Below are 27,634 nucleotides of genomic sequence, written 5' to 3'. Positions count from 1 at the left end.
TTTACATTTAGAGCTACCACGCACTGAGAATTGATTTCTATGTGTGGTGTGACATAATCATCAAGTTTCTCTTTTTCTCCCCAAACAGTTACTCAATAGACTGAGCACTATTTACTGAATGATACTTTCTCTATTGCTCTACAGTGCTAGCTTGCAAGATTGAATGTCCAAGTATGTGTGGATCTGTTTGAAAACTCTCTTCTGTAGTCTATTTTTCTACCCTTACATCAATATCACACTGTCTTAATTACTGTAGTTTAATTACCTATAAGTGTTGGTATCTGATGGAGTAAGTCCTTAGGCTTTAGGCTATTTACAGTCCTTTGTATTTCCATATATATTTTAGAAGCTGCTCAGAACTTTTTATTAAAAAACACTGCTGTGATTTTAATGGAGATTGCATATAATGGAGTTTATGATTCATAGAGTTTTCTTCATTCTTCCAAGATGGGGTATTTCTCTATTTATGTAGGTCTTCAGTAATTTCTCTCAACATATGTTATTTTCTGTGCAGAGGTTTTGTACATATTTTGTTAGATTTATTCAAAAGTATTTGGTAGTTTTGTTGCTACTATGAAATATCCGCTTTAAATTTTTATTTTCTAATTTTTAATGCTGGTATTGATTTCATATCTTGACCTTGCATCTGGCAACCTGGCAAAGCTCACTTATTATTTACGATACTTTAATTGTAATTATTATGGATTTTCTTTGCATATACAAATAACATTTGCAAACAATCATAGTTTTATCTCTTTCTATTCCTTATACCCTTGGTTTAATTTCTGTTATTGTTGTAATTACTGGGATTTCCATTAGAATACTGTGAAGAAGTGGTGGTTCTGGGCATACTTGTCTTGTTCCTAGTCTCAGAGAGAAAGCATTCAACATTTCACCATTTATTATGATGCTGGCTTTTTACATGGCCCTGATGAAATTAAAGAAATTATCTTCCTTTCTTAGTTCTTAGTCTTTTTTCATGAATAGATGTTGAATTTAATTAAATATTTTTTAACCTATTGAGATGTCAGCAGTTTTAATCTTTCATGGTGTTAATACAGTGAATTACCCTGCCTAACTTTTCCGATGGTAAACTAGTCTTGCATTTCTAGAAATTATCCAACTTCGTTTAGATCAACTGCACCTTTTATATATTGTTGTATTGAGTTTGCTAATATTTCTTTTAGAATATTTGCATCTATGTTTGTAAGTAATATTGACTGTAATTTCTTTGGTATCAAGTTGATGGTGCCAAAATTATAGAACTTTATTAAAAAATTGGAAAATTTCCCCTTTTTCCCTATTCTCTAGAATACTCTGTGTAATTGTTCTATTTCTTTCTCATATGTTTGGTAAAATTTACCAGTGAAGTCCAACTTTTCTTTGTGGGAACAGAATTGAATATAAAATTTTTAAAATATTCATAGATTATTCATATATTCTATTTCTTCTTGTATCAATGTAAGTTGTGCTTTTTAAGAAATTTGTCCATAACATGTAAAAATTCAAGTTTATTGGCATAAAATTGTTCATGTTATCCTCTTATTAACTTTGTAGCATCTGTGATGAAATTTTGTAGTCTGTGATGATATCCCCCTTTTTATTTATTTATGTATTTATTGAGATGGGGTCTCACTCTGTTGCCCAGGCTGGAGTGTAGTGGTACAACCAGAGCTCACAGCAGCCTCGACTTCTCAGGCTCCAGCAATCCTCCCACCTCAGCCTCCTGAGTAGTTGGGACTACAAGTGTGCACCACCATACCAGGATATTTATTTTATTTTGTGTAGAAATGAGATCTCATTATGTTGCTCAGCCTGGTCTCAAACTCCTGAGTTCAAGTGATCCTTCTGTTTTGGCCTCCCAAAGTGTTGGGATTACTGGTGTGAACCACTGTGCCTGACCCTTTTTATTTTTGATAATGGGTAATTTGCTCTTGCTGTCTTGCTCGCTTGCTCTGGCTCTTGCTTTTGGTTTATTTTCTTTTTCTTGATCAGTCTTGCCAGTTTATCAATCTTATTGTACTTTTTAATGAACAAACTTTTGGCCTACTGATTCTCTTTATTGTATTATGTTTCATTAATTTTTTTCTGTTTTAATTTTTTACCTCCCTCTACTGTCTTTTTTATTTAATTTGCCTTTCCTCTTCTAAAATCTTGGGTGGTACACTTAAACTGTTGATTTCAACCTTCTTTTATTACATGCATTTCAGGCTGTAAATTTTATTCTAAGTGTGGTTTAGCTATATCCCACAAGTTTTGATATTATCAATGTTTACATTCAATTAGTTTCAACTATTTTAAAATACTAATTGTGAGGGGTTTTTGAAATTTGCAAGTAGTTTTAAAACTTCCAAGCATATGGGTATTTTACAGTTACCTTTGTAAAAATTAATTTTTAGCTTATATCTACTATGGTCCAAATTTTTTGGAGATTTTCTTTCTGATCTTGGCCCCGCAATTCTGCACTGCCTTAGTACTTCTCAAATGGCTGTATTAAGCTGGGAATCATACAGTTGAAGAAGGCCATTACATGTGCTGGGAACATGCACCTTTGAAGGCTTAGCTAGTGGTTCTCAACCTATCAGATGCAACACTGCCATTTTAAATACATATATTTGCAATATTCCTTTTTCTATCCTGAAAAATATTATAGATAATCTAAAGATTTAGAAAACAATACAGTATCCTGTTACATGGAGGATAAATAAATAAAAAGTAATTTGTAACAAGATATATTTTTCAACCTGGAAAGGTTCAGGCATGACTACACTAGAGACAGGATAAAGTTGGCCGATGTTTTCTTCTACTTACAATGAGTTAATATGGATGTAAGAGAATTAAGACAATACTCAAAGCATATTTATTGTTGACACTTTTTCCTTGTATTTAACATTTTGAGATAAAGGCTAAATGAGCATATTTGTGTGCGTATACAAGTACAATCAATGTGACTGTGACAACTGCAAATGAAAAGCTGATAAACGTGTGTTGCCTTGTTGACTCAAATACCAGAAGCTGCGTTGTCATTGATGAAGGAATATTTCGAAGTGCTGAACAATTCTTGATAAAGTTCCGAAACAAACAAAGCACAATCTTCCCTCGATTTACATGGGAGTTGCATTCCTGGAAAATTCAGTATATTTTAAAACCATGCAAAATATCCTTTAAAAAAATATGTAACATGGAGTTTAGGACCAAGGCTCAGGTAACTATAAAAATTTTTACTTACATAAATTTCTAGTGGAGTGTTTGAAATTTGTTTAGGACTGTCTCCTTCATTGTGGGACATTTGCAGATTTCTCCCTTGCCCAGTAAATCTCAATAGCACCTCCTCCCCCAATTATTGTGAAAATCAATTCCTCCACATTCAACCAATTTTCCAACACCTCCCGAGCAGCACTGCCATCCTTGTTGAGAACGTGCATCTAGTTCATCTTAAGATAGAACTGCTGCCCTCATCCCCGCTTTCTCTCCCAAATTCCGTGAAAGCCCAGCACAGGCACTGGGGGATACAGCAAGCCACTTAGGAGGATTCCCAACTTGTATCGTTGAATCATCTTTAAATTTGTTTTTATTATTTTTTAAAATGTCTTATCATCTTCCAAAAAGGATGTTTGGGTGAACTGCAAAGAGATATACTCATAGACAGGAAAAAGACCTGGTAGGGTGAAGAATGAAAGAAAAACAGACAGGCAGAATAAAGCTGAAAGCTGAGCCTAGTATCTAAAACACACACTCACAGGGCTTGTATACGCAATAAAGTTGAGAAGTAACTGGGTTGTCAACTTAAAGAGGAATACTTGATCAGACACACAATTCTATGTTGACAAGATTAAAAACAAACTCTAGTCATCCTTCAGTACCTGTAGGAGATTGGCTGTAGGATGTTTGTGGATACCAAACTCCGCAGATACTCAAGTCCCTTATGTAAAATGGCATAGTATTTGCATGTAACCTATGCACCTCCTCCCATATACTTTAAATAATCTCTAGATTACCTGTAATACCTAATATAATATAAATGCTATGGAAATAGTTGTTATACTTTATTTTTTCATTTATGTCACTTTTATTGTTGTTGTTTTTAATTTTTTAGAATATTTTCAATCCATGGTTGGGTGCGGAACCTGTGGATACAGAAGACTGACTATAATATCAAGGTAAGGACATGGACTCTGGACCCAGACTGCGTACATTCAACTTGGCTTCACTTTTACAAACTGTGGGACCTTGAGCAAGTCACCACATGCTTCTGTGCTGTTACCTATAACAGGATAATATCACTACCTACAATACCACATAGGTCTATTGTGAGGATAAGCTGGTGTACATAAAGTTCTTAGGAGAGTATACAGTAGTTACCTGTAAACACTATATAAACATTGCCAAATAAGCAGGAAAAGTTCTCAGAGAAAACAGTTTTTCCCAGCAGTTTCTCTAGTAGATGCAGAATTGAATTACCTAGACTGAAAACTCAGAGGAAACTTGACATTCATCAATTCTAACCTGTTTGTGTTACAGTGCAGGAAACTGCAGCCAGAGACTGAAAGTCTAGGGGCCAAGCTCACATATTAGTTGAGGATCCACAAGTTAGTTGAGGATCCCGGTCCCCTGGCTCCTTTCTGCTGCTCTTTCCAATATGTCAGCCTGGAGCTGGCCTGGGGAGGGGTGCAGAGAAGCAGCCTATTGTCTTTCCTTCCCAGAGTGTCCAGAGGTTCCAAAATTCCACCTTCTCCCAACTGTTATATAACACCCCAAACTCTCATTTCTTCCTAAGGACAGAGAGCAAAGAATAAATCAGGTGTGAATGACCCCTAAACTCAAACCCTCAAGGAATATGCAAACACATAATAGAGTTCCCTTAAATATAATAAATCTTCAACTTTGAGGAAGAGGGGGAATGGGTAGGTGGGAGGCAAATGTTTTAAATTTAGAATTTAAAATTGAATTTTCTAAACTGGCAAAAGTCTCATGACTTTCCAGTCGTGAGACTGCACACAAAGTTACTTGAGAGTCTCCAAGCCTCATTTTTCTTCTGTAATGTCAAAACAGAGATCATAAGGCTGACGGAATGGACTCTTTGTGGCAATAAGATACCATATTATAAACAGGACTTAAGGCTGTGCCAGGTAAGAATGAAGTCACACGCCCTTACTCTTAAGGAATGAACTATGTTCTAACTGCTATGAGGTGTTTTCTTTCACTCTAGCAGTTAAACAAGCACTGGTAAGTCTCCACCCCACAGTGAACATGGGACACATGCAACATGCATGTTTGCTTACTATGTATGCAAGCATTCCTCACTTCCTAAATATTTATTGCCCCCTGTAACCTGTTAAATATGTATACTTGGCCAAACAGTTCGGCATAAATTCCTGCTTTACCCCTCTCTCCCTTGAAGTGCCTGCTTTTGGTCTCTGCTGGAGGCTATGCCTCCCAGCCTACCAGGATGGCCACCCTGCAGGCTGTAACCCTTTGTAAGAAATAAAGCTCTCCTCTCCAAGTTTCTGAACCTTGTGATTCTTCAGTTAACAGTAACATGGGAATGATGATCATCAATGCCTCACGGGTTGTTGTGAAGAAGAAATGAAATAATACAAAGCACCTAGCACCATGCCTGGCAGAGAGTCAGGGGCCAATAAATGTTCATCATATTTGCTATTATTATTATTGCAGGCATCAGCAACCTATCAGAAGAGAAATATTTTTCCTTTGCTCTTTGAAGAGATGAGGCCACCCCAGAAAGGCTTTCTTGGTGGCTTCTTACTCCAGGAACTCAGTTACCTTGTAGAGGGGAATGGGAATGTCTGGAGAGAAAGAACCTGAAGCTCAGTTCCCCTAGGAGCACATGAAGCATCACAAAGACAGAAGGGTTGCAGGGCTGAATCCAATTCAACCACTCACTCTAGTGTGTTCCTGAGAGCGTTGTCTTCCCTCTATGACCCTTAAACAAATATGTATATGTTCACTGTCCAAATATAATACAAGACAGGGTTTGGTATGATTAAGATGCTGCCTATTAAATGAGGAACTCTGAGATACTGCACAAGAAATCTAGAAACTTCATGAATCGGGGGTGAATCTCCCCATGGTGAAAGTTCAGAAAGACTGGCTGCAACGGGCTTTGCAAAATACGTGCTTATAAACACATTTTCTCTTCCTTTAACAAGGAAAATGATAAAACTTCATAGTTACAGCAAGAAATACTAGGAAACAAAAAAATATGCCCTTAAAAATTCAATAACTTAATATATTCATTGTACTTAGCTGTTATGGGAAATCCAATATCTTACTGTTGATCTTAATTTTCCAAGGGACTTTGAACTCTATGTGTGTAGGTGTTAGTAAATGCCTTCGTTATGGCTGCTGGGTTCTGCAGACTCTCTGCACACAGAGGTGTAGGTGGTTAGACTTGTGTTTTCTGGGAAGCAAGGGCAAGTAAGGACTATCTACTATGGGCCGGCTACATGTCTTTGGTATTCCATTCAACACACTCCTCCCTGTGTTAGAGGAAACATTATTCTTCCCAGTGTATAACAGGACTCTGTCCTCTAGGGAATTGGGAAGTTATTTCCTTCCCCTCCCTCTTTTACTTCCCCCCAAGGGAAAGAATGACTTCTCTTCTTAGGGAGGTTGGAGAAGGGTCCTAAACAGTGGGCTCTCTTGTTTCAGCTGACTGTGCACAGGTTGAGACACCTTTTTCATTGCTTCTGCTTTCCTATGGGAAGAACAGTTGAATCCCAGCCCAGGATCTGGAGGTTGATGTCTCTCTTCTTGGTCTCCAGAATTCATCGATTTGAGGCATGCATCTGACCTCCATCTTTCTGCACCACACACTCAGTTCTCCTCGCGTGCAGGTCCAGACCCAGCTGGGGTTGTATCATTTTGAAGGTCATCTGGTTGCAGGTCCACTTTCAGGGCTCCTACTCAACAACCATTAAAGGTGCTGTATTCATCTGTATTTGCTGAAATACGACTATTTCTCAATTTGTTCCGAATCAGAGAAGCTCTACTTGAAGAGCTTGGAATGGGCTTTGAAATGTAACCCAAGCATCTTATGCAGGTAAAAAGCCAAAACTCGTATGCCCATCGTGCCAGCTGACCTTCCCAGACCCCACCCAGGTCTGGTCACATAATAATGTGCATTCCCCAACGTGGCTTGATTGCCTGGTCTGGCAGCTGGAGGAGTGGGCCCAGCACCTGACCTCATCGTGTCTTGGCTTTGTCCAAGTAGTCCCCTTGCCTTAGATTGTTCTGTGCTAAATGTTTTCACTTATTTAGAAACATCTGCATCTTTCTTCCCCGGCAGTGCTCTGAACCCTTTTTTTTTTTTTTTTTTTTTTGCTGGGGACACTGTCACCAGTGTCTGGAGATATGTTCCTGTTCTGGATCTGACCCCAGAGGACTGGAACCTGCACGGAGGTCTGCTGCCTCCCTGCCTAGCACTCTTTCTTTTCCCACCAGGGTGCATACCTCTGTGAATTACATGGCTGGACTTCTCTTAACATCAGACTCCATTAACTAGAACAATAGTTTCATCTCATCCTGTGATTCAAAGATGGTTGCTAGGGAAACCAGTGGGGATCTGTTTAATCTGTAAATCCTGTAATTGCCCTAAATTAGCAACAATTCATACGCTTGCTTCAAAAGGATTTGGACTGAGCTGACTGGGAAGCAGGTGAGTGAGGAAGAACAATCACAGGTTGGCTCCCCTTGTGATCTGTTCACATTCCTCATAAGGTGTTTTTTCCCGATGCTTTGCCAAAAAGCTAAAGGGATTAAAGAGGGAGCACTGCAGCATCCTTCTAATGGACCAGGAACACTAGAAAGACAAAATAATACAGTCTTTCTCTTCTTATGGATTCAAGTGGTCAGAGCTGAGTGATTGGAGGCTGTACTGGTGGTGATGGAGAGAGATAAGAGGATAAATAATCCATTTTACTTTAAAATGGACTCAGAATCCTGTAATTGTAGTTTGTAGGGGGCTACTAACTCCAAATGAGGAGAAGCGAGGTATTTGGGAACTCTTATCAGAAGAGACCGGGGTGGTCTAAGCATAGGAGCACAGAGTCAGGTTTGGAGGCACGCCCAGATCATCCCTGCCAAGCCTTTCCTTAATCCACAGCAGTATTCAGTGGGTCACCCACACGCTGCTTGGGCACTGCCAAAAACGAAGAACTTGCTCCTTCCCAGAGCAGCTCATTTTGTTTTTAAACAGCCCTGATTGTTAGAAAATCTGCCTTAAATTGAACTGAAAAATAGGGTGCTGGGGACAGGGGGGCACTTTTCCTCCTTGACTTGGCTGACTGGCTGAGCTCGCAGAGGTTTCTTCATAAGACATGCCCTACCTCTGTCACAGGGCTCACACCCAGCAAGCCACACTGGCTCAAGGGCCCAGAACTATCCAGACAGCTGAAAAGTCCCACCTTGAGGCACAGTAGAGAAGCCGTAGGAAAAAAAACTGAACATTACTTGATGTAATGTTTGATTAAGAATAAAGTGCACAGTGTCTGTCTCTCGGGGCCCTGCAGTGTTTGTGATTAAAAAAAAAAAAAGCAAAATCTAAGTGCAGACCCTGTTGCCCAGGAGAAATGTCACATGAAACTCTTTATACAAAATGGTTCTGAGAATCATCACTACCATTATCGGTGGAGATGACTCAGTATTTTAGACTTAGCTAGTTATGCAAAGTCCAGAGAGGTCATTGTGCTCTCTTTTGGAAACATAATAGTTCCATTAACGCAGCTGAATATCACATTTGCTCTGAGCAGCTGCAAACCCACTGATGACTCATGTTGAGCTCTACAATCAGTGAAAACTTGGAGGGTATTTCTCCTTTGTAGGTGCAATATCATATGATCCCTAAGCCCAGCTCTATTGGGACTATGGGTGTCCAGGATCCCTCCTAGCTCCTTGCCTGCTTTTGCTGTCAAGTTTGTAAGTTCACCTTCTGTATTTTAAAATTCAGGATTGTAGGCCGGTGCAATGGCTTGCACCTATAATCCCAGCACTTTGGGATGCTGAGGTAGGAGGATCTCTTGAGCCCAGGAGTTTGATCAAGACCAGCCAGGGAAACATAGGGAGACCTCATCTCTACTAAAAAAAAAAAAAAAAAAAAAAAAAAAATAGCCAGGTGTGGTGGTACATGCCTGTAGCCCTAGCTACTCAGGAGGCTGAGGTGGGAGGATGGCTTGAACCTGGGAGGCCGACAATGCAGGTAGCCATGATCATGCCTCTGCACTACAACCTGGGCAAAAAAGCAAGACCCCTGTTTCAATAAAATAAAATTTAGGATTGCGGGGATTGCAACCTCCTGTCTCTAGTTCTTTGTTATCTGTCCTGCTCTGTGAAGTCTTAGGCGGTCACTGCCTGTGCATAGTTGATAGATCTACATGATCCCATTCTCTTCAGCTCTAATTTATCCGGACCAGCATGTTTAATGAGGTTAGATGTCTGTTTAATAGACCCTTTATTAATGTCTATTCTCTCTTTTCTAATTTATTGCCAGAAAAGTTGGAGGAAAGTCGGGAGCCGGGGAGTTTTGCTTTCTCTGATCTGTTGAAGCGGCATAATTAGTTTATCTAATAGTATACTGCCCTTGTGAGAGGTGACAATGCGAGATTTTGGAAAAAGGCCTCTAACCTGAGTGCTTATACTTTGCACAGCCCTTTTGCATTGTTTAGTACTACTGGTTTTTATGCTACTTAATTGTTTTAAAACAGATATTTATAAAAATAGACACAATTTGCTAAATTCCATTCAGTTCAGTCACTCTTAATGGAAAGTCTAGTTTTATATGCCACAAAGCCATAACCAAAGTGTACCTCATTGTAGAAAAAGAATCCAGAAAGAAGGAAATGGTTTTGAGTAGCAACTTTGAAAATTCCAAACTATGAAGCAAAGGCGGAAATCACTGTTAGAAGGTCCTTGGCTTTCCAGGAAGTCCAAAGCCCAAATGAAAAAGGCATCTTGATTTTCTCTCTGAACTCTGCTCAAGGTTTACTAAGAAACTACCTACCACGTAAAACTGGGAAATACACAAAAGATGTATTTCTTGGAAGGTGAGGGGTGTTAGTGATTTCAGCCTCACATTAAGAGAGCCAGAACATGCATGACCTGCTAGAAATAAGAGGTGGAAAGACAGGACTGGGTTCTGGGGCTGCATCCAGGGAAAACATGTCCGTACTGTACACCTAACACCAGATGAGTGGACAGAGACATGTCAGGAGAAAAGAAAAAGGAATGACCTGGGCTCCAAAAAGGAAAGGGCACGGGATTGGTGGGAGGGTATGAGGGATCAGAAAGGAGAAAGGATGGTGATACATAATCACTTTTCTATTTTCTTTCAGGATAATGACTTAAAACTTAACATTGGTCACTGCAATCAAAGTCTTAATATGAAAAACCAAGTAAGTACATGGCTCTGAAATTCCAGAATTCCTTGGTGTGGAGTTAGGACTAGGAAGAATCACAGCCAAAAACAAGTAACAGTAACTCCCATAGCAATGCTCTGTATTTAAGACGTAGATACATCCATAATATATACACTCTGGAGTGGTTTATTAACAAGGCACTTAGAGCCATTCATAAAGAAATAAATGATAGTGCAAGGCAGCTGAACGCAACGGCCAGGAGGGGAGTTAGCAGTGAGTGCTCCTGGGGAGATGCCGAGGCTGGCTGGGCAGAGGGTACAGCGAGGGAGGCCTGAGGGAGGCCTAAGGGAGCCCTCAGGGAGCCCTCGTAGGCCTGGGTGATAGTGTCCTCAGAATTCCTCAGTGTGTGTGACCTCTGCAGCTTGACTGTTCCTAAGGAAGTTTGGAGGATAAAGACAGCATCTCTGGGCAAGAGATACGACACCAGACCAGTGTTCTTCAGGTCTGGGACCCCCACAGAGCAACAGCTGGGAAAGTGTACTGTTATTGGAGGCAAAGCAATCAAAATTCCATTCCAGAAACGTGTCCCTTGCGAATCTAGGTACCTGCTGCTCACTGTTCAATGGTGGCAGACATTTCAGTGCAGGCAGCTGCGTGCTTCTCATGCATAGACAGGCTGCCTCCCACTTCCCCACCCAAGGGACACCTGGAAACATGTGTGCATGTGTTTGTCACAATGTCTCTCTCTGTGTGTGTGTGTGTGTGTGTGTGTGTGTGTGTGTGTGTGTAGCGGCTACTGATATGAAGTATCCAGGACCAGAGATGCTTAATGTCCTGCAACACGAGGTCAGCTCCTCAGAGCAAATACGGACCCCATTATAAAACAATGTGCTTTGGATCCTATCAAGGGAAATTCCCTTTAAAGAACTAAATAGACTTTAAATTGGTTTCAGTAAGGTATACATTTAAATGTGTATATTCCAATGTTTTCTGCTTTTAAATTTAAAAGCTCTTAAAGTTAGAAAATACAGATTAGCATAAAGAAAATGATCAAAATAATCCTCATTCATACTATTTAAGTTATTATTAATATGTTGGTATTGATTGTCAGTGTCTTTCCATTTATTTATGAAAATAAGACAAAATTATATATATTTTAGTCAGCTGTTTTAAATTACTACATTGTGAATAATCTTCATTGTCTTAAATATATCCTTTTGTATATAATTTTTAGTTGCTGCCTAATACTGTATTTTATGGCTGTACGATTGTTGAACTATCCTCCATTGTTGAATAGCTAGATTTTTTTTTCTATTAACACAATGTGGCAATTTATCTTTTCCTCAGAATGGTTTTTTATTGTCAGAGAGCAAAAGGATGTTTAACAGCTGGAGGGTAAGAGGATAGATGAGTGATAAGAAATTAGGGTCTGCAATGAGAAGACATTGCTTCAAGTCCCAACTCTGCCACTTACTAACCATGTGACCTTAATTTAAGCCAGTCAGCTCAATCTCTGTGCCTCAGTATCCTCATCTGCAATATGAGAATAACAATATTTACCTGGCAGGATAGCACAGGAGATTAACTGAGGAAATACACGTGAAAGTACCTTTTAACTATACCTCACTCTGAGAGAGAAAGGGGAAAAAAACATTATCTTCCATTTACTGTGAATCTCTCATATGCCAGGCACTTTCCTACGTTTTACATGCTTTATTGCATTTGATCCTCATGGCAAACCTGTAAGGCAGGGGCTATTTTTTTTATTACCCACATGTTACACAGAAGGGAAATGAGACACATGGATAATCTACCCCATCATGGGCACGACGGTGGAAGCAGCAGCATAGGGATTCAGACCCGGGTCTGCAGGACACATCTCAGGCTCTGAGGTGGATACAGTGCGGAAGAGAAGCACACTCCCCAGTGTGGCAGAAGGCCAGCTCCAGAGCCTTCCAAACCCAGCTCTCCAGGAGATAAGATGAATCACCAGCTAGGGACAATTCTGAGGCCAAAAAGCTCATGATAGCCTGCTCACAGTCTTGAGTCAATGGGTCTTTTATTAGTCTTTAAAATGGGAACCACAATCCTTGTATGTGTACAGTATTCGTGCATTCCAGAGCTCTTTCCCATCCATTCTCTCACTGTTCCTGACTATAGCTCTGTGCTGTGGTGGGGCAGGAATCTCATGTCGTAGTGGCTTGTGGGAGCATCATCCTATATGTTAGAACAGGGAAAACTGGAACTCTGGATGCCTGGTCTCAATTCATTTGAAATTTGAATAATCCCAGCTTATTGGAAAAGGAATCCTGTCTTTTCTCCTTGGTATCTGTGTAGCTTTGGGTAGCTCATTTCATTTCTCAGATTTTCAGTTTCTTCATCTCTTAAAAGAGATCCAAAACAGGAATAACGTTTATGTCAAGGATGGTCCTAAAATCCAAATGTAGTCATGGAGGATATTAAAAATGCCTACCACTGTGTCCCTCCCACCTCTAAGGCAGTGCACCCACTCCAGCCACCCAGCCCCCAGTGGGCATCTATACCAGATGACCCCTTCCCACTCCACTGTGGGTGACTGGACTGAGGTGGGCAATGAACTCAAAGAGTCGTTCACTGGCCTTAAAGGAATTCATCAAATGCTGAACTGAATCACCTGGATTCTTCTTTTGAGACTTTTCCCCTGATAACTGAATTTTTAATTCTACGTAGTTTTAATTAATTTTAATTTAATAGCCACATGGAGCTAGTGGCGACCCTAATGTACAGCTCAAGGCTGTAAGTTTATTCTCTGCAGAAAGTAAAACAGAAGTCAAAGAACATTAAAAAATTGAGAGATTTTCTTATCATGGGGAAAACTGACACACTAAAGATACCATGGACTCAGAAAAAGGCCAAATATATATATATATATATATTAGGGAAAGAAATGGTAATGACTGGAGGGGCCCATGTTAGTAGAATTCAATATGAAAGTATTAAAGAGCACTTCTGGTACTATGAGGAATGAAATATTATGAAATGTTTAGTGCTATAAAATAAAGACAACATGACAAAGCATACTTTTAATTTTATTCCTGGGCTTGCAAGAAGTTATATACTACTTTTGCACTACCACCTTCACTCCCAAAAAAGACCTGAATGCAATTAAGTGCTAAGTATAGGTGAAAGGCAGGATTGCCCTGCTGGCAAATGCTGACGTTAAAACTGCAATCAAAAGCCAGCTAACAAGATGGAGAGATTAAGCCTGGGATCCCAGCAGTGAGCTAAAGTTTTTATAGGTGGGTAACCCTCTGGCTCTCAACAAAAACAAATCTCCTCTTGAGAGAAAAGCTTCCTCAACTTGGGTCCTTAGATTTCCATGGATTAAGCAATAATATATGAGCACTCAATAATATATGATCAATGAAATATAATCACACAAGAAAGCAAACCACTATAAGCAAGAGGTAGAAGAGATGAGGTATGCCAGACTTCTACCTCTAAGAACTTTAAATATTAGAATGATAATATTTGAAATGTATAATTATTATAAAATTCATTCAAAAAATATGAAGTCATAGAAATAAGCATGCAATGCTAGGCTATAAAAAGTGAAATGGTAGATTTGAAAAAGACTTAAACATAACTTATAGAAATGAAAAAGGTTATTATTGAAAAGCAGAAGAAGGAATTAGTAAAGTAGAAAATAGAGTTGAAGAAATTAAACAGAATGTAGCACAAGAAAAAAAAAGATAAGAAAGAAGGATCAATAATATAAGTTCCATATAAAGATAATATATTGAACACATACAGCTAATTTTACTCCCTTCCCCAAACTTATTAAAACAACAGCAAAGGGATTTTAAACAATCATATAAACCCACAAGGATGGGCAAAATATGAGATGAGACACCAGCAACAAACTTCTGGAAAATGGAATATAAATGAAGAATTGATAACAGAGTTATCAGAACTAAGAAAACCAAATCCTAAATTGATGGTGGGGAAATCATTGAATCAACTGAATTTGCATTGAAACACAACACAAAAAGTAAAAAAAGGAATATAATACAGTAAGGAGCATAAATTAGTACAATAGAAATTAAAGATAAAATAGAGAAGAACTACCAAATCAAAAGTTCTTTAAAAAGACTGTTAAAAATAGATTAGTAAGACTGAGAAAAGTGAAGGTATAAATATGTATGAACAAAGGAACATATCTACAGATAGGCAAAATTAAATTTTAAAAAGATTTTTTAAAAATTTAATTTAAAATGAAGTTTAAAAAATACTTTAAGTGCCAAAAGAGATAGTAAGAATCATATACACTACTTTATGTCTATACATTGGAAACAATTTAAAATGCCCAGAAAAATATAACTTGTGAAACCAATTGGAGAATAAATAGAAAACCTAAATAGCCTTATAATCATTAAATAAAATAGTAGTCTAAAATTTTTCTGCAAAGAAAATAAAAGTCTCAATAATTTCAGTGACATTATTATTGCATTAAATAAAAAATCAAATGTCCAAGAAGAGCCAAGACATTCTGAGGACAAGCAGGATGAAGGTATGTGCTTTTCTATATTGCAAGCCTTATTAAAAAGCTAAAGCAATTAAAACAGTATGGTTTTGAGGTAAGGATAATCAAATTAGTCAATGGAACAGACTAAGAAACCCCCAAAAATCTGTCTCTGTCTCTCTCTCTCTCTCTGTCTCTCTCTCTCTCTACATACATATATATATATATGTATATGTGTGTATATATGTATGTGTATATATATGTTTGTGTATGTATATGTATGTGTATATTTATTTGCTTGATAAAGGATATTATGTTATAGATCATGAGTGGCTTATTCAATAAATGGTGCTCAGAGCATTAGTTATCCATATAGAAAAAAATTAAAGAAGCTCCTTATTCTCTTATATACAAAAATTAATTTTTGATAGAACAAAATCTTAAATATGGAAGGCAAAGGCTTAAAACTTTTTGAAGAAATTTAGAATATTTTTATAATCTTGGAATTTATTTAAAGAATTTTTTTAAGACACAAAAAGTACCCATTAAAAAAGAAAACATTGGTAAATCAACTACACAAATATCATCAAAAAGTAACATAAATGAAAATATAAGGAATTCATGTCTAGATTAATCTTGATCATGGTCTTAAGACTTCCAGCCTCCTGAACTATAGGGAGTAAATGTCTGTTGTTTAAGCCACTTGGTCTATAGTATTTTTGTTATAGTAGCCTGAGCTAGGACAGCTTTATATAAGCCTTTGGGGACCATAGATGAACCTATATCATTTGGTTCTAGTATGTTCTGTGGTTTCAATGCAGAAACCTAGAGAATAACCAAGGCTGGGAGAAAGAAGGACCACACTGGTGGGGAAGCTGGTGACAAGTGGTAAGGAGTGGGCAACCTGGGTGCTAATTCTTGTTTTTTTCTCCCCTAGCCTTGTGGCCCTGGACAAATCACTGGGCCTGTTGTCTTTTCTGTAAAGAGAGGGGCTGCTCAGTTCTCATTTGGATTCAACCTTTCCAATGGAGCATTTAAACATGGAGGAGGGATTTTTTTGGTTGTCACAAGGACTGGGGGACCCTGCTGGCTAAATATCCTCCAGTGTGTGAGACAATTGCACCCTAAATGCCAGTGTGCCCCTATTGAGAAGCATCATCTCTAACAGTCCTTTGAACGAGCCCTCTACATCTCTCTACATATACATGATGTTTGCTGGTGGGTTGGGAAACATTTGGATACTGTATGAAGCATGCAGGTCTCCACCCAAACCCACAGGTCAGATGACTGCTGTCCAAACATTAGGATCTTTAGGGCTGCAGATGAGATGCTCTGTCTTGTGCATGTCCTGCTTGGGGGGCTGACCCTACCTTGCCGAAGATTTAGTTGAATTCAGTTGAAGTGTACTATTTCAAACCATTTGCCCCCTTGTTCTGACAGCCAGCAGGAGCAGAAAACTGGCTTGCTCTTGTACTAACTGCGTTCTCAGAACCGTGCCTGCAGTGCTTTATCGTTCTGTTCAAAGCTAAGCAGTGCCCTCCTTGGGACACTCTGGGAATGTACAGTATTCATTGCTCTAAGAAAATGCCTTGGCCACAAGGAGAAAACATTCTCTGGCTGTGGCTTGAGCCAACTGGGTCAGCACCAGCCTGTGCAGATGTCTCTGCGGACAGAGAAGTCCCTCTGGGAGAAGGCAGCCCATGCTAGGGTGTGTAGATTGACGAGAGGAGTGAGAACTGTATTTCTGTCCTTCCTTGCTGCTCTCCTGGCCAGGTGCTCTTGTGCAGTGCGCTAGCTGTACAACAGTACCTACTAGCTGGACCCTCCCATTCTCTACCAATTCAGCAGTCTACTCTTGGCTTCATTCAGGAGGCTGTCTCCCCGTGCTTGCCTGAACCCAAAAGCAAAATGTGTGGGTCCCACCTACTTCTCAGGCTCTAGTTCTAAAGAATGGGCCTAGGTGTCCAGCCTCCATGGCCTGACATTCAGTGCTGTGTATACTCCGGTTCCAAATTGCTTTTCTACTCACTGCGCCCCAGACTCTGCTAAACAGGCTACTTTAGTCATTGCCTCCCAAATAATGCTTGTGAAGTTGCATCTCCACACCCTCATACTCTTCCCTTCCCCTCACCTTTTATCCAACTATTTCAAGACTTGGCTCATTTTCAGTCCTCTGGGAAGCCCTCTCAATTGCCCCCACTCAGGAGTTACTGAAAAGTGTCCTTGTACCTCCCATGGGTCACTGACTGCACAGTTCATGTATTGGGAACCTTGATTCTTAAGAAGATTTTAAGTTCCTTGAAGGTGGAAACCTAATGAGAAGACTTCTTCAGGTTCCTCTACTTAAGAATCATTCCAAGCAATTACCATGGAAACAAATATCTTCTCTTCCTGTCCTCTTGGATCAAAGCAAACAGACAAACAAACAGTTAAAGAGCAAGGAATTTGGCTCCCTGCCTAGGTTGGCAGTGAGAGCATCAGAACAAGGTTGAGGCCGCATCCATGCACCTCATTTAGTTAGGTGCCCATGAACTTGGCTTGGAATACTTTGGCCCCATCTTAAAGAAAGTGCTTCATTCTGGGGACACTGGTCAGCCTGAGGCCCATGCTCCTTAGTCCCACCACAGGAAGCCTTCTCTCTCCATCTGTCACTCTGAGACCATATTGACTGAAGCTCTGGGTTTACTCATATCCTGAGTCACCCAACCTTGCCTGGCCATAAAAACATCCATATCCTTATAGGTGGAGGCCTTGTAGATAGGTTGTTGAGTCAGATTTAGGAGTTTGAGAAAGAGATGCTTTGGATGGTTTTAAAAGCCTTTGGTGAGTTTGCAGAAGTCCTGGACTCAAATCCACCACCACTCACAACAGTGAATGTTTCAGAAAATGCCTGGAAAAGGGCATCTCTCTGCTGAATGACCCTAGTAATGTACTCATTCCCCAGGTAATTACTGAGCCACTCTGTGTTCCAGGCACAGTTCTAGTTTCTGGAAATATACCTGGGAACAAAACAGACAGAAATTCCGCCCTTATGAGCCTCCACTCCAGCTTCTGGCCAAGTCTGTTTTTCATATGGTCCAAGCACTTTGGCAGGTGTTAGGGCTGTAAAAGGGATGGCACGGGAGCCCCTTGGGTAGCAGTCTTGGCAGACACGTCTCTTAGAAATACTGCCCCAAGCCTCACTGTTCAAGTCTGGTGTGTGGAGCGGCCGCATCGGCACCTCCAGGGAGCATTTTAGAAATGCATCATCTCAGGCCCTTCCCAAGACCTTCCGAGTAAGAAACTGCACTTTATAATACGATCCCAGGGGAACTGTGTGCAGGGAAAGGCTTGAAAAGCCTTGCTTCGAGACACCAAATCCCACCAGCTATCCTGCAGTGAAACGGAGCAGAATGATAAAATGCATTTGAGAAAGAGCACATCCCGTGCCTCCGATTCAGAAAGGTGGCATGTTAAAGCCTGAGACCTCCTCAGAAAGAAATGTGCTTAAAAACCCAATGCTCCCCAAATGTATTTGATGGCTCAACAACAAACCCCAACTGCAATCGCTCAACAGAACCAGCATCCTGTGAAACACACCTTGAGAAACCTGTAGTGGACCCTCTGGCATCCACAGATTCAACTTTCTTGTCTTTAATGACTGCAGATGGAGCGAGCCCATGGGGTGATAACTGGCAGTTTTGCTGTGGAACAAATCTGAATCATGCCTACTGCCAGGCTGGGGCTCTGGGCCAAGGTCTCAGCTTGGGATAGGGTGAGGATCGGAGGGCTGGAAAGATAGAGGGGAGTCGGAGACTGCCAACTACTGGTTAACTTGTGGCATAAGGAGGATATATACAGAAAACACTGGATTCTATATCTCAAATGTGTCATTTGGAGAAATTTAGGAGCCAAAATAAAAATTCTTTGTCATTTGGGGGATTCAAGAAAGTCATGGGCTATATACCACAGGTGTCAACAATCTATGATGATGATGATGATAGCAAAGACAATGATAGATCACTTTTTAAAACTTACTATATGCCAAGGATGTCCTAATTCATATGTTCCCAACAGCAATGCTAAGTGGTATAATCCTCATTTCTGAGGGTGCAGAAATTGTGGCACAGAGCTGGCTCCTCGTTTTGATCCCTTTCATGCTGAATGTGACTTCTGAGACCTAGGTGACAGGCAACGACTGGTGCAGACTAAACTGACCAGATGATGGAGTGGCCACTGGTCCCCTTTATGCCCCTAGCCAGCCCCCCAAGGCTGAGGGACTTGCTCAGAGCCCCATCCCAGAAGTGGGCAAAATTCAAATTTGTGCCTTAGCAAAACTTCCGGTTATCACACCATGGGCTTATTCCTTCTGGAACAGGGTAAAGCAAGAACACAGAACCCCCTTTGGGGGTGCCACGTAGGTTGAAGCAGCCCTAATTGGGCAGGTACAGGCTGGAGTGACCTCAGTGGTGGGTCTGGGAGGGGGATACTTGGTTTGCTCTGGGGCAGTCATAGAAGGCTCAGTGCAGTGCTGGGCTGCAGGTAGGACTAAGCTTGGATTGTAAGGCCTGGGATCTTCTCACAATGCTGGTCTACAGCCACTGTGTGGCCTGTGACAGGCCTCTTTCCCTGGGTCTCCGTCTTTGAAAATAGTGATACACCCCCCACCCCACCACACCCGGACATGGGCTGCACCTTGGGTTTCAACGCAGTGACCGCTTTTCAGGAGGTCCCTCTGGGGCTCCTTGGGGTTATGGCTGGCTGCTCCAGGATGGCAAATCCAGATCATGTGAGAGGTGGCTTCACCCTCCCTCTCTCAGGGACACAAAGAAGATCTGTTGCTTCCAAATTGCACCAACACACATGCCTAGAACCCCAGTAATGAAGCTGGAACCTCTACTGTGTGGTCAAACCCAAGAATAAATTGCCCCTGCTTCTTGGGATGACACTAGGAATTCACCATTATTCACTAGGCAGTCCCTGGGGCCTAGAGCCAATTCACTCAGTTTAAGATTCCCTCCCTTTGAGACAAAGTATAGGGTGGTGATAATGAAGTCAGTCGGGCACAGCCTTGAGTGCCGGCTGTGTGACACAGGGCAAGTCACTCAACCTCTCTGAGCTCCAGCATGCTCATTGGTAATTGGTGTAAATGAAAGTACCTATATCCTGTGACTACTGTGAGGTGCTGGCACATTACCAGTGCTTTGTAAAGAGCAGCTATTACTCTTGTTGTTGCTTGGACATTTGTTATGAGGGGGGAATACTGTTTTAAATTTGTTTTTTAAAAACAAATTTCTGAAGGCAGTTTCAAATGAAACTTTAAAATGTTTTTCTCTCCTTATAAAGTTAACATTTTTGTATGAGGTTAGGCATGTTTTGTTTTGTTTTTTTTTTTTTAAATGAACAAATAGCAATCAAGGGCTTCTAAACAATTCCAAGGACTCCCTTGCTGCTCTCTTCCACTAGTCTTCCACCCTCTCCCTCCTGGCAGCAGTCGCTGGCATTTTTTTGTATGGCTCACCTTGGAGGTCAGCAAGCTCTGCACCTCCTGGTTGGGAGCTGCCAGTTCTCCCCTGCAGCTGTCCCGAAGTCCTCCTGCTGTAGGTTGTCCCTTTGTCCCAGAGCACTCACCCTAACAGGGAAGTCCCTCATTTCTTCATTAACTTCCAGGTTGCTCCCTGCCCATTAACGCTGAGCTGGAGAAGCAGGATTCACAGGACCTTACAACCGGGACCAGGAGCAGCAGCTTGGAGATTCAGGCCTTCTTTGGCTTCCTTGACCCTCCTGTCCCAGGGCCAGCATCAGGGAGGGAGGAAGAGGACAGGGATGGATGACTCCTCTGACAACCACACGGGGTAAGGCCAGGCTCACGGTCACACAGTGGCTGAGCCAGAAGACCAGTGTTTTTGCTTTTCTGTCTAATAATGGCTCCATCTATACAAAATTTTGGGCAGGAAGGGCAATGCATCTATCAGAACGCACTGGTGACAGGCGCAGCAGGAGCTAAATTGGCTGAGTTGAACCAGGCTGTTACTTCCTAGCTGTGTGACCTTAGGGAAATCACCCAACCTCTGTGCCAACAACTGCACCTACCGCATAGGATTCACTTAAGGATTAAAGAAGCTGATCAATATCAAGTGATTAAAATCCTACCTGGCACGTCTGTAACAAGGATTCTACATGCTAGATATTATTGTTGCTGTTAAGCCTCATGAAGGCAGGAGTCTTTGTCTATGTTGGTTACTGATCTGTGTTAGAACAGTGCCTGGTACTTAATAGGTGCTCTATAAACAGTTGTTGGGTGGGTGAATCTATTTCTTTCAAGATAAAACTCTTTTGCAATGCAGCTATTTATCTTGGCCAGCAGAGGGCAGCAAATAGCTGTGACTGATTAATTGTGGGCAAGGGTGGTTTTAATTTTCAAGGCTAACGGAACTGTCCGTCCTGAGTCAGTTAGGGAAATAAAAGGTTGCCATGTACCTGTACGACTGGTCCTGACCCCTCCCACTTACCTTTGTGTAGGTTAGAATGATTGTCAGGCATTCAACTCACAAAAAATCTTGGTTCCATTTCTTCTCAATTTATTTTCAATTTCCTTCCTTCCTCCCTCCCTTCACTATCCCTGCTTTTCCTCCTTTCTCCGTTTTCTCTAATCATATTTCCCACTGCCCCTACATTCATTCCTCTTTATCAAGCTAGTATATTGTACACACTCCCAAACTTTATCTGTACAACTGCAGCTTGTACTGCAAACCATGACATCTAGAGTAGATCCTTACACAGTATTCTTCCCAACCAATGAATGCTGCTAAACCTAGTGTAATTTTTTTTAAAAAAACATGTAATTTGATAACTCTAGACCCAGAGAGGTACTATAGCTTGGCCGAGAACACACAACAATTAGGGGTAACATTGGAGTCCCAGCCAAGGCCTTCTGCTGTCCATTATACAGCCTCATCACACACGTTCTCTTTTGCCAACAGGAGGCTCATGCGGTCCCTGTTTGTCATCCAGTCAATACAGCCATCAGCTTCTGGCCCCAGACACCTTTCCTCTGCACTGTGGCACAGAGGAGCAGACTGCTTTGGAGGGCAGCTCCCTGGGAGCTCCAGGGACCTTGGCCAGGCGGCCACTGCCACTGACTTCTTCCTCGGCTCACTGAGCCCCTGCCTGCAGCTCTCGTGTTTCCTCTGTGCTGCAGTGAAAGCTCATCTTCCCCCGATGGCACATTTCTTTGTCACAGACAGGACCCTCACTGGCAGTCGGAGATGAGTTCTTAGGGAGCTTCTGGGTCTTGCTGGAGCCTTCTGGCACCACGTGTGGATGGGGATGGCTCCGACACCCAAGCCTCACCACTGCTCCGGGGGTCACCCGGTGACATGATCTCCCAGCTTGCTAGATCCTTTCCTTCCCCATTATGATCCAAAAAATCATGCTAGGATAACCGTCTGGAAAAAATGTTTAATTGATCTTCCAGCTGGGAAACAAATTCTATATGAATTGATGAGTTTTAAAAATAAAACTAAAAAGGGGAATTTTTAAAACTAGAAAAAATATGGGTGACCTATTGTCTTAGGGGATATTTCTTTAAGCATGAAAGCAAAACTAGAAACTATAAAAAAATGTACAGGTTGACTACATAGAAATTAAAAAGCTCTATATCCTGATAAACATCCAAATCAAAATAAAAGCTAGTGACCAATGGAGAAAAGTTGAGCCACCCATGTAACAGGCAAAGGCTAAATATACTAAATCAGACTCTCAAGAAAATGGTAAAGAATCTGAACTGACAACCTAAAAATATCAAGTCATAGGAACATGAAACATGCTCACTGTTACTGGTAGTGAAGTAAATGCGAAATTCAACTTCTGCATCTTGAAGTTGCAAATTTCAAACCTACATAGTGTCAGTGAGGATGCAGGGCCACAGGCTCTCTCATTCTGCTGTTGGCACACTTCTGGAGGGCTCTGTATGCTTACAGGTGTCCATGATAAATGCTTTTCTGTGTAGCCTTCATTGCTATCACCGTACTACCTATTACCTCCTCCCTCCCGCCTTCCTTTACCACATCAATGTACTTTACGATGATAGGGACATTGTTTACTGATCTGCCCAAATGCTTAGAATAGCACCTGGCCTGGCTGGGCACGGTGGCTCATGCCTGTAATCCCAGCACTTTGGGAGGCCGAGGTGGGCAAATCACAAGGTCAGGAGTTCGAGACCAGCCTGGCCAACATGGTGAAACCCCATCTCTACTAAAAACAAAAAATTAGCTGGGCATGGTGGCAGACGCCTGTAATCCCAGGCAGACGCCTCCCAACTACTCAGGAGGCTGAAGCAGGAGAATCACTTGAACCCAGGAGGTGGAGGTTGTGGTTAGCCTAGATCGCAGCACTGCACTCCAGCCTGGGTGACAGAGCGAAACTCCGTCTCAGGAAAAAAAAAAAAAAAAAAAAAAAAAGTAGCACCTGGCCCCAAATTAGATGTTCAACATATTGAATGAATAATTGATCTTTAACCCAGTAGCTCTTAGGGCTTGATACTAGGCAATAATCAGTGATGTACAAAAAATTTCTATCCAAGGATGCTCATTTCAACATATATTGTGATAGTCAAACTTTGCAAACCACTGAAATGTCCAGTAAAAATTATGAACCATCCTTATTAGAGACTATAATAGTAAAGTCATTAAAATCATGTTATAGCAGACAACATAACATAGAAAGATTTCCTAGATATATTGTGAAAAGGGCAGGTTATATAACTGTCCAGAAATTTATTTTCTATGTCTAATATAATCCTAATTTATATAAATCTGCATATACATGAAAAACTTGTGTAAGAACCTGCTGACATTTTAACAGTATTTCTCTGGATAGAGTAATTGTAAAAAGTTTACATGTTTTTCCTTACTCTTTTATGTATTTTTGCAGAGTTTCTGCAATAGGACCATTCTGTTTTTGAGACTAGATTAAAAACAATGTAGCAGAGGCCATGGGTGCCTCACCCATATTCCTCAAGCTGGCCCTAGTTCCAAGTAGCTAAGAGCCTGGGGGTGGCCCTCTACCTACAAAGGGTGGGAGTGAGTGGCTCTCTCTCACACAGCTTCCTCTGCCCCAGGGGACAACTCTGCAGCGTGTTCCTCACAGCTTGGCAGAGCCCCTAGCAGTGCCCCTTGGTGGCTGTTCTTTGCATTCCCTTCTTCTCAGCCTCACTTCTCCATGCCACCTCAGTGCTTCCTGGATCCCCTTTCAAGCCAGCTACTTGCACACAAATCCTTGTCCCAGAGTTTGCTTTTAGGAGGAGCCCCGGCTAAAAGGCACAAATGCTGTTTTAAAAATCCTGCCCGCTCCGTGTAAAGAAAGTTAGCCAAGCACAGTGCTATAGAAAGAACTCCTGTCTGGGCTGTTTCTGTGTGTCGTTCACTTTCAATCTCTCAGCATCCCTGGGTTGAAGAGAGATCTTGCTTAACTGGGAGGGAAGGCCAAAGGGTTTCTGGATACAGGAGCCACCTTGGGGAGCTTAGAGCCTCAGAAGAGGCAAGGATGTAAGTTATAAGAAGGGGCTGTCCAAATAATAAGATTAATAAACCACCCCTGCGATGCCAGCACATGGCTCACAGCAGATCTGCCTCAGGCGTCTACCATTGCTATAGGATGCCATGAACACCTAACTCTCCCTTATGAGGCTTAGAATCAGGGCTGCTGAGGACTTCAGAAATCATCTCATTCAGGTGAGGTAGAGGAGGTGGGTAGCTTCCGTGAGGGTCCCACAGCAAGAGTTAGAGACAGAGCCAGGACCAGAACTTACTGAAAAGCTATAATCCAAGGTCTGACTTGGGTTCTGAGGATTTGCTCAGTGATAGATGACATTCTCGATTTGGCCTGAAGAGGGCAGACACTTACCATTCATGGAGGTGAAGAGCTTGTTTTTAAGGCCGGACTAACATCTCCCAATAAGGTCATTTGGTTCTAGTGAGAGTTACAGCTCACAACATTCTTGACTCTTCTGCTGCAAATATGCTACTGGAAAGACACTGAAGTTCAGAGACTGAAGTTCCTTTAGTTCCAACTCTGGCACTGTAATAGGTGACCTTGCACAGGTCACTTCACCTCTCTGAGTCTCACTTTACTCATGAAGTAAGATCTCTACTCTGACTGAGAAGGTGGTATTGGGGGGAAATATGTAACTTACAAAGTTACATATTACAACACACATCACTGCTGTTAAATTCTGTGTGTGTGTGTGTGTCTGTGTGCGCACGTGCACATTCGTGGAGAGAGCTTGACAAAGGAGAGAGGCCTAGGCCAAAGGAGGTTTTTCTGGCCTCAGGTGAATATATTTGTAAATTCTCTAGCAATTGGAACCAATCCACTTTGTACTTGGAAAAGACTTAACTGCTTTTCCTTATATTTCAAACTGTAGTTTTTTAAAAGCTAAAGATGTCCCTTAACTGGGGTATGAGGAAAAAATACGTAACAGGGATATATGTAAATTTCTACCATTAAGTCAAAAATATTGCTGAATACAGAGAAGGTATTGGTAATATCAATTTTTAAAACTAAATATTTTAGTGGTTACTTGGTCATGAGAAGCAAAAAAGTAAGAAGTGAGTATTTTTAAAAATCCTGTACCATTTTCCTAGAACATCAAGCCCTAGTACAGGAAGGGACATTTTCACACTAATCTGTGCCAGCTGGAGCAGTCCTGCCATCTGAACATCATATTTTGGAACATTGGGAAGTTAGGATGCAGTTAACAGGTAAGTAGTAATGGGAGAACTTTCTAGAAACCATGTCTGGAGGAGGGGTTCAGGAGCTGAGATGCTGAGCCTGGGGAAGGGAAGACTTGAGTGGGGCAGGCCCTACAAAAAGGAGTTCCATCAATCCAAATAAGTACAAGTCACAAAGGAAAGGTCTGGTCTCAATAGCAAAGGGCATTCTTCCCTGAGAGATCAGTGTGTTGTCACAGGAGACAGCAAGCTCTGAACACTTCAAGACATGCTTAGAAGGCCCCTCGATGTCAGTGGAAAAGGGGTTGCTAATGTCATCTCAGAAACCAAGTTATTCTCATACAACAAAATCAATCACGTATCAAAATGTGATGGAGAGCAAGCCTGCAGCAGTCAGATGGTTCCCGGAGCACTACAGGATAAAAACAGTCTTGAAATACAGAAGACAAAGTACAGGATCATGAATGTCTGGATGCACCAGCAAGTTGAGCCTGACCAACTACACTGACATCCTGATGAGTCAGCTTGAATCAAGAAGATGGGTCCCAAATAATTCAGGGTCACGCCTCAGAGAGAGATGGGGATTAGTCAAGTATGTTCACTCTCTCACTCACCAACTCTCCCTGATTGAATTCCCACACTATGCTAGGCGCTTTTTAGGGAGCTGTGTATATTTTCTTTGGAGGCACAGGGTTAGGACATTATCTCCTCCAAGGATACCAATTTATCTGTGCATTTATTCCTTGTCTACCAAAAACCTTCTATTTCCTCTTTTAGCCTCCATGGTTACCTGAAAATAGGAAGGGAGGAAGTCTACGATGCTGGAGCCACAAGATATGTGCATTCTTTACTGTAAAAGATCACACAGAAATTCTAGTTTATAGATTCCCCAATGTTACCATTCAGCCTTTGGAAGCTGATTCAATTTGAAAGAGTAGATAAAATATAGTTTCTAGAACTGCCAAGGTGAGGATGAGACCCAAGACCATGGTGTGGCCACTACCATGTGAACACTGGGAGGTCCTCCAACCTCCCCTGACATTTCTCTTGAACTTCTCAAAGTTACCTGCTGGGACCCCAGGGGTGTGAGTTCCAAGGGCCCCATCAGCTCTGAGATTATAGGCTGAACTCAGGCATCAGAATTGTTAGACAGCTTTATCTCAGTTCTGAGAAATGGTTAAAACCACCCTCGGCAGTTACATGTGGAACCACTTATTTCATTACTATGGACATTTTCTTGTAGGAATAATATATAGTGAAAATCCATTGGGATAACCAACATAAAACTGATTTTGTTTTCTATTTGATATAGCAATTGAATCTTATTTGTCTGTTGTATGTATTGGTAAACTTTCTTATTTTTTAAAAACAGACCTGGAAAATTTTATGCTTTTTTCCTATAATATATTTTAAAGCTGCTTGAAAAATGTTTATTATGACAATGTATAAAACTAGTTTACATGGCCAATAATACATTTTGTCTCTAGGTTGATGGTCCTTAATAAAAGCAATTTCTCACCTCTGGAGTTCCACTTCTCTTTCCACTGATTGAAATGGGTTGCATCCAACCTGCATTCTTGAAACTGAGACTTCTTTAGTGAAACTCCAACATCCACCACACATTGATGGAGAACGCAGAACAGCCAGGGGACATACTGCAACCCCCTTCCTTTGGACCTCAAGTTTCTCCTCCACTGTCCATTTGTTATTTCTCTCCTGTCTCAGGATGAAAGTGTCCTTTCACTCCTTCAATGCTAACTCATCAACTTGTACTCTTGGTCCCAAAACTCTGATTTTGCTTGTGGCTTACATTAGCTCCTCATTGTCTTTCCTTCATGGCTGGATCTCACCCTTCAGGTTTACAAACTTAGTTCACTTCTCTGCAGACTAAAAAACACAAGCCTCCACTTTATTCTGGCTCCTCTCAGAGCAACCATTCTACCTCCTTCCTTCCCATCACAATTGCCCATTGACTCTGCTCTACTTCTCTACCTTCTGCCCTTGCCACTTAAGAAGGTCACACAAATCCAAACCACCAAATCCAAGAG

The 27,634-nt window shown here is 41.3% G+C and overlaps 1 protein-coding gene and 1 long non-coding RNA gene across 4 annotated transcripts in view; one reads left to right on the top strand and one right to left on the bottom strand.

Annotated features, from left to right (window-relative positions):
- LOC112429606 (uncharacterized) overlaps positions 1 to 27,468 on the top strand; it is a 296,367-nt gene extending 268,899 nt beyond the window's left edge. Inside the window, exons 2-6 of one of the 3 annotated variants that reach the window (XR_011619973.1) lie at positions 4,097 to 4,160; positions 10,350 to 10,409; positions 20,524 to 20,708; positions 25,500 to 25,616; positions 26,364 to 27,468. This is a non-coding gene — a long non-coding RNA (uncharacterized lncRNA). Of the gene's footprint in view, positions 1 to 4,096; positions 4,161 to 10,349; positions 10,410 to 20,523; positions 20,709 to 25,499 lie in introns of all 3 variants that reach the window. The other 2 variants (XR_011619972.1, XR_003021869.2) reach the window with 2 other exon arrangements.
- The window catches only part of LOC105498347 (Wnt ligand secretion mediator), a 135,900-nt gene continuing 111,103 nt past the window's right edge, over positions 2,838 to 27,634 (bottom strand). The window contains exon 12 of the mRNA XM_071091416.1: positions 2,838 to 3,123. Coding sequence (XP_070947517.1) covers positions 3,002 to 3,123 — 122 coding nt within the window. The 3' untranslated portion in view covers positions 2,838 to 3,001. The remainder of the gene's footprint in view (positions 3,124 to 27,634) is intronic.

Source organism: Macaca nemestrina, chromosome 1 (assembly GCF_043159975.1).
Source record: "Macaca nemestrina isolate mMacNem1 chromosome 1, mMacNem.hap1, whole genome shotgun sequence".
Lineage (NCBI taxonomy): Eukaryota > Metazoa > Chordata > Mammalia > Primates > Cercopithecidae > Macaca > Macaca nemestrina.
This window is presented reverse-complemented; position numbering and strand designations above follow the sequence as displayed.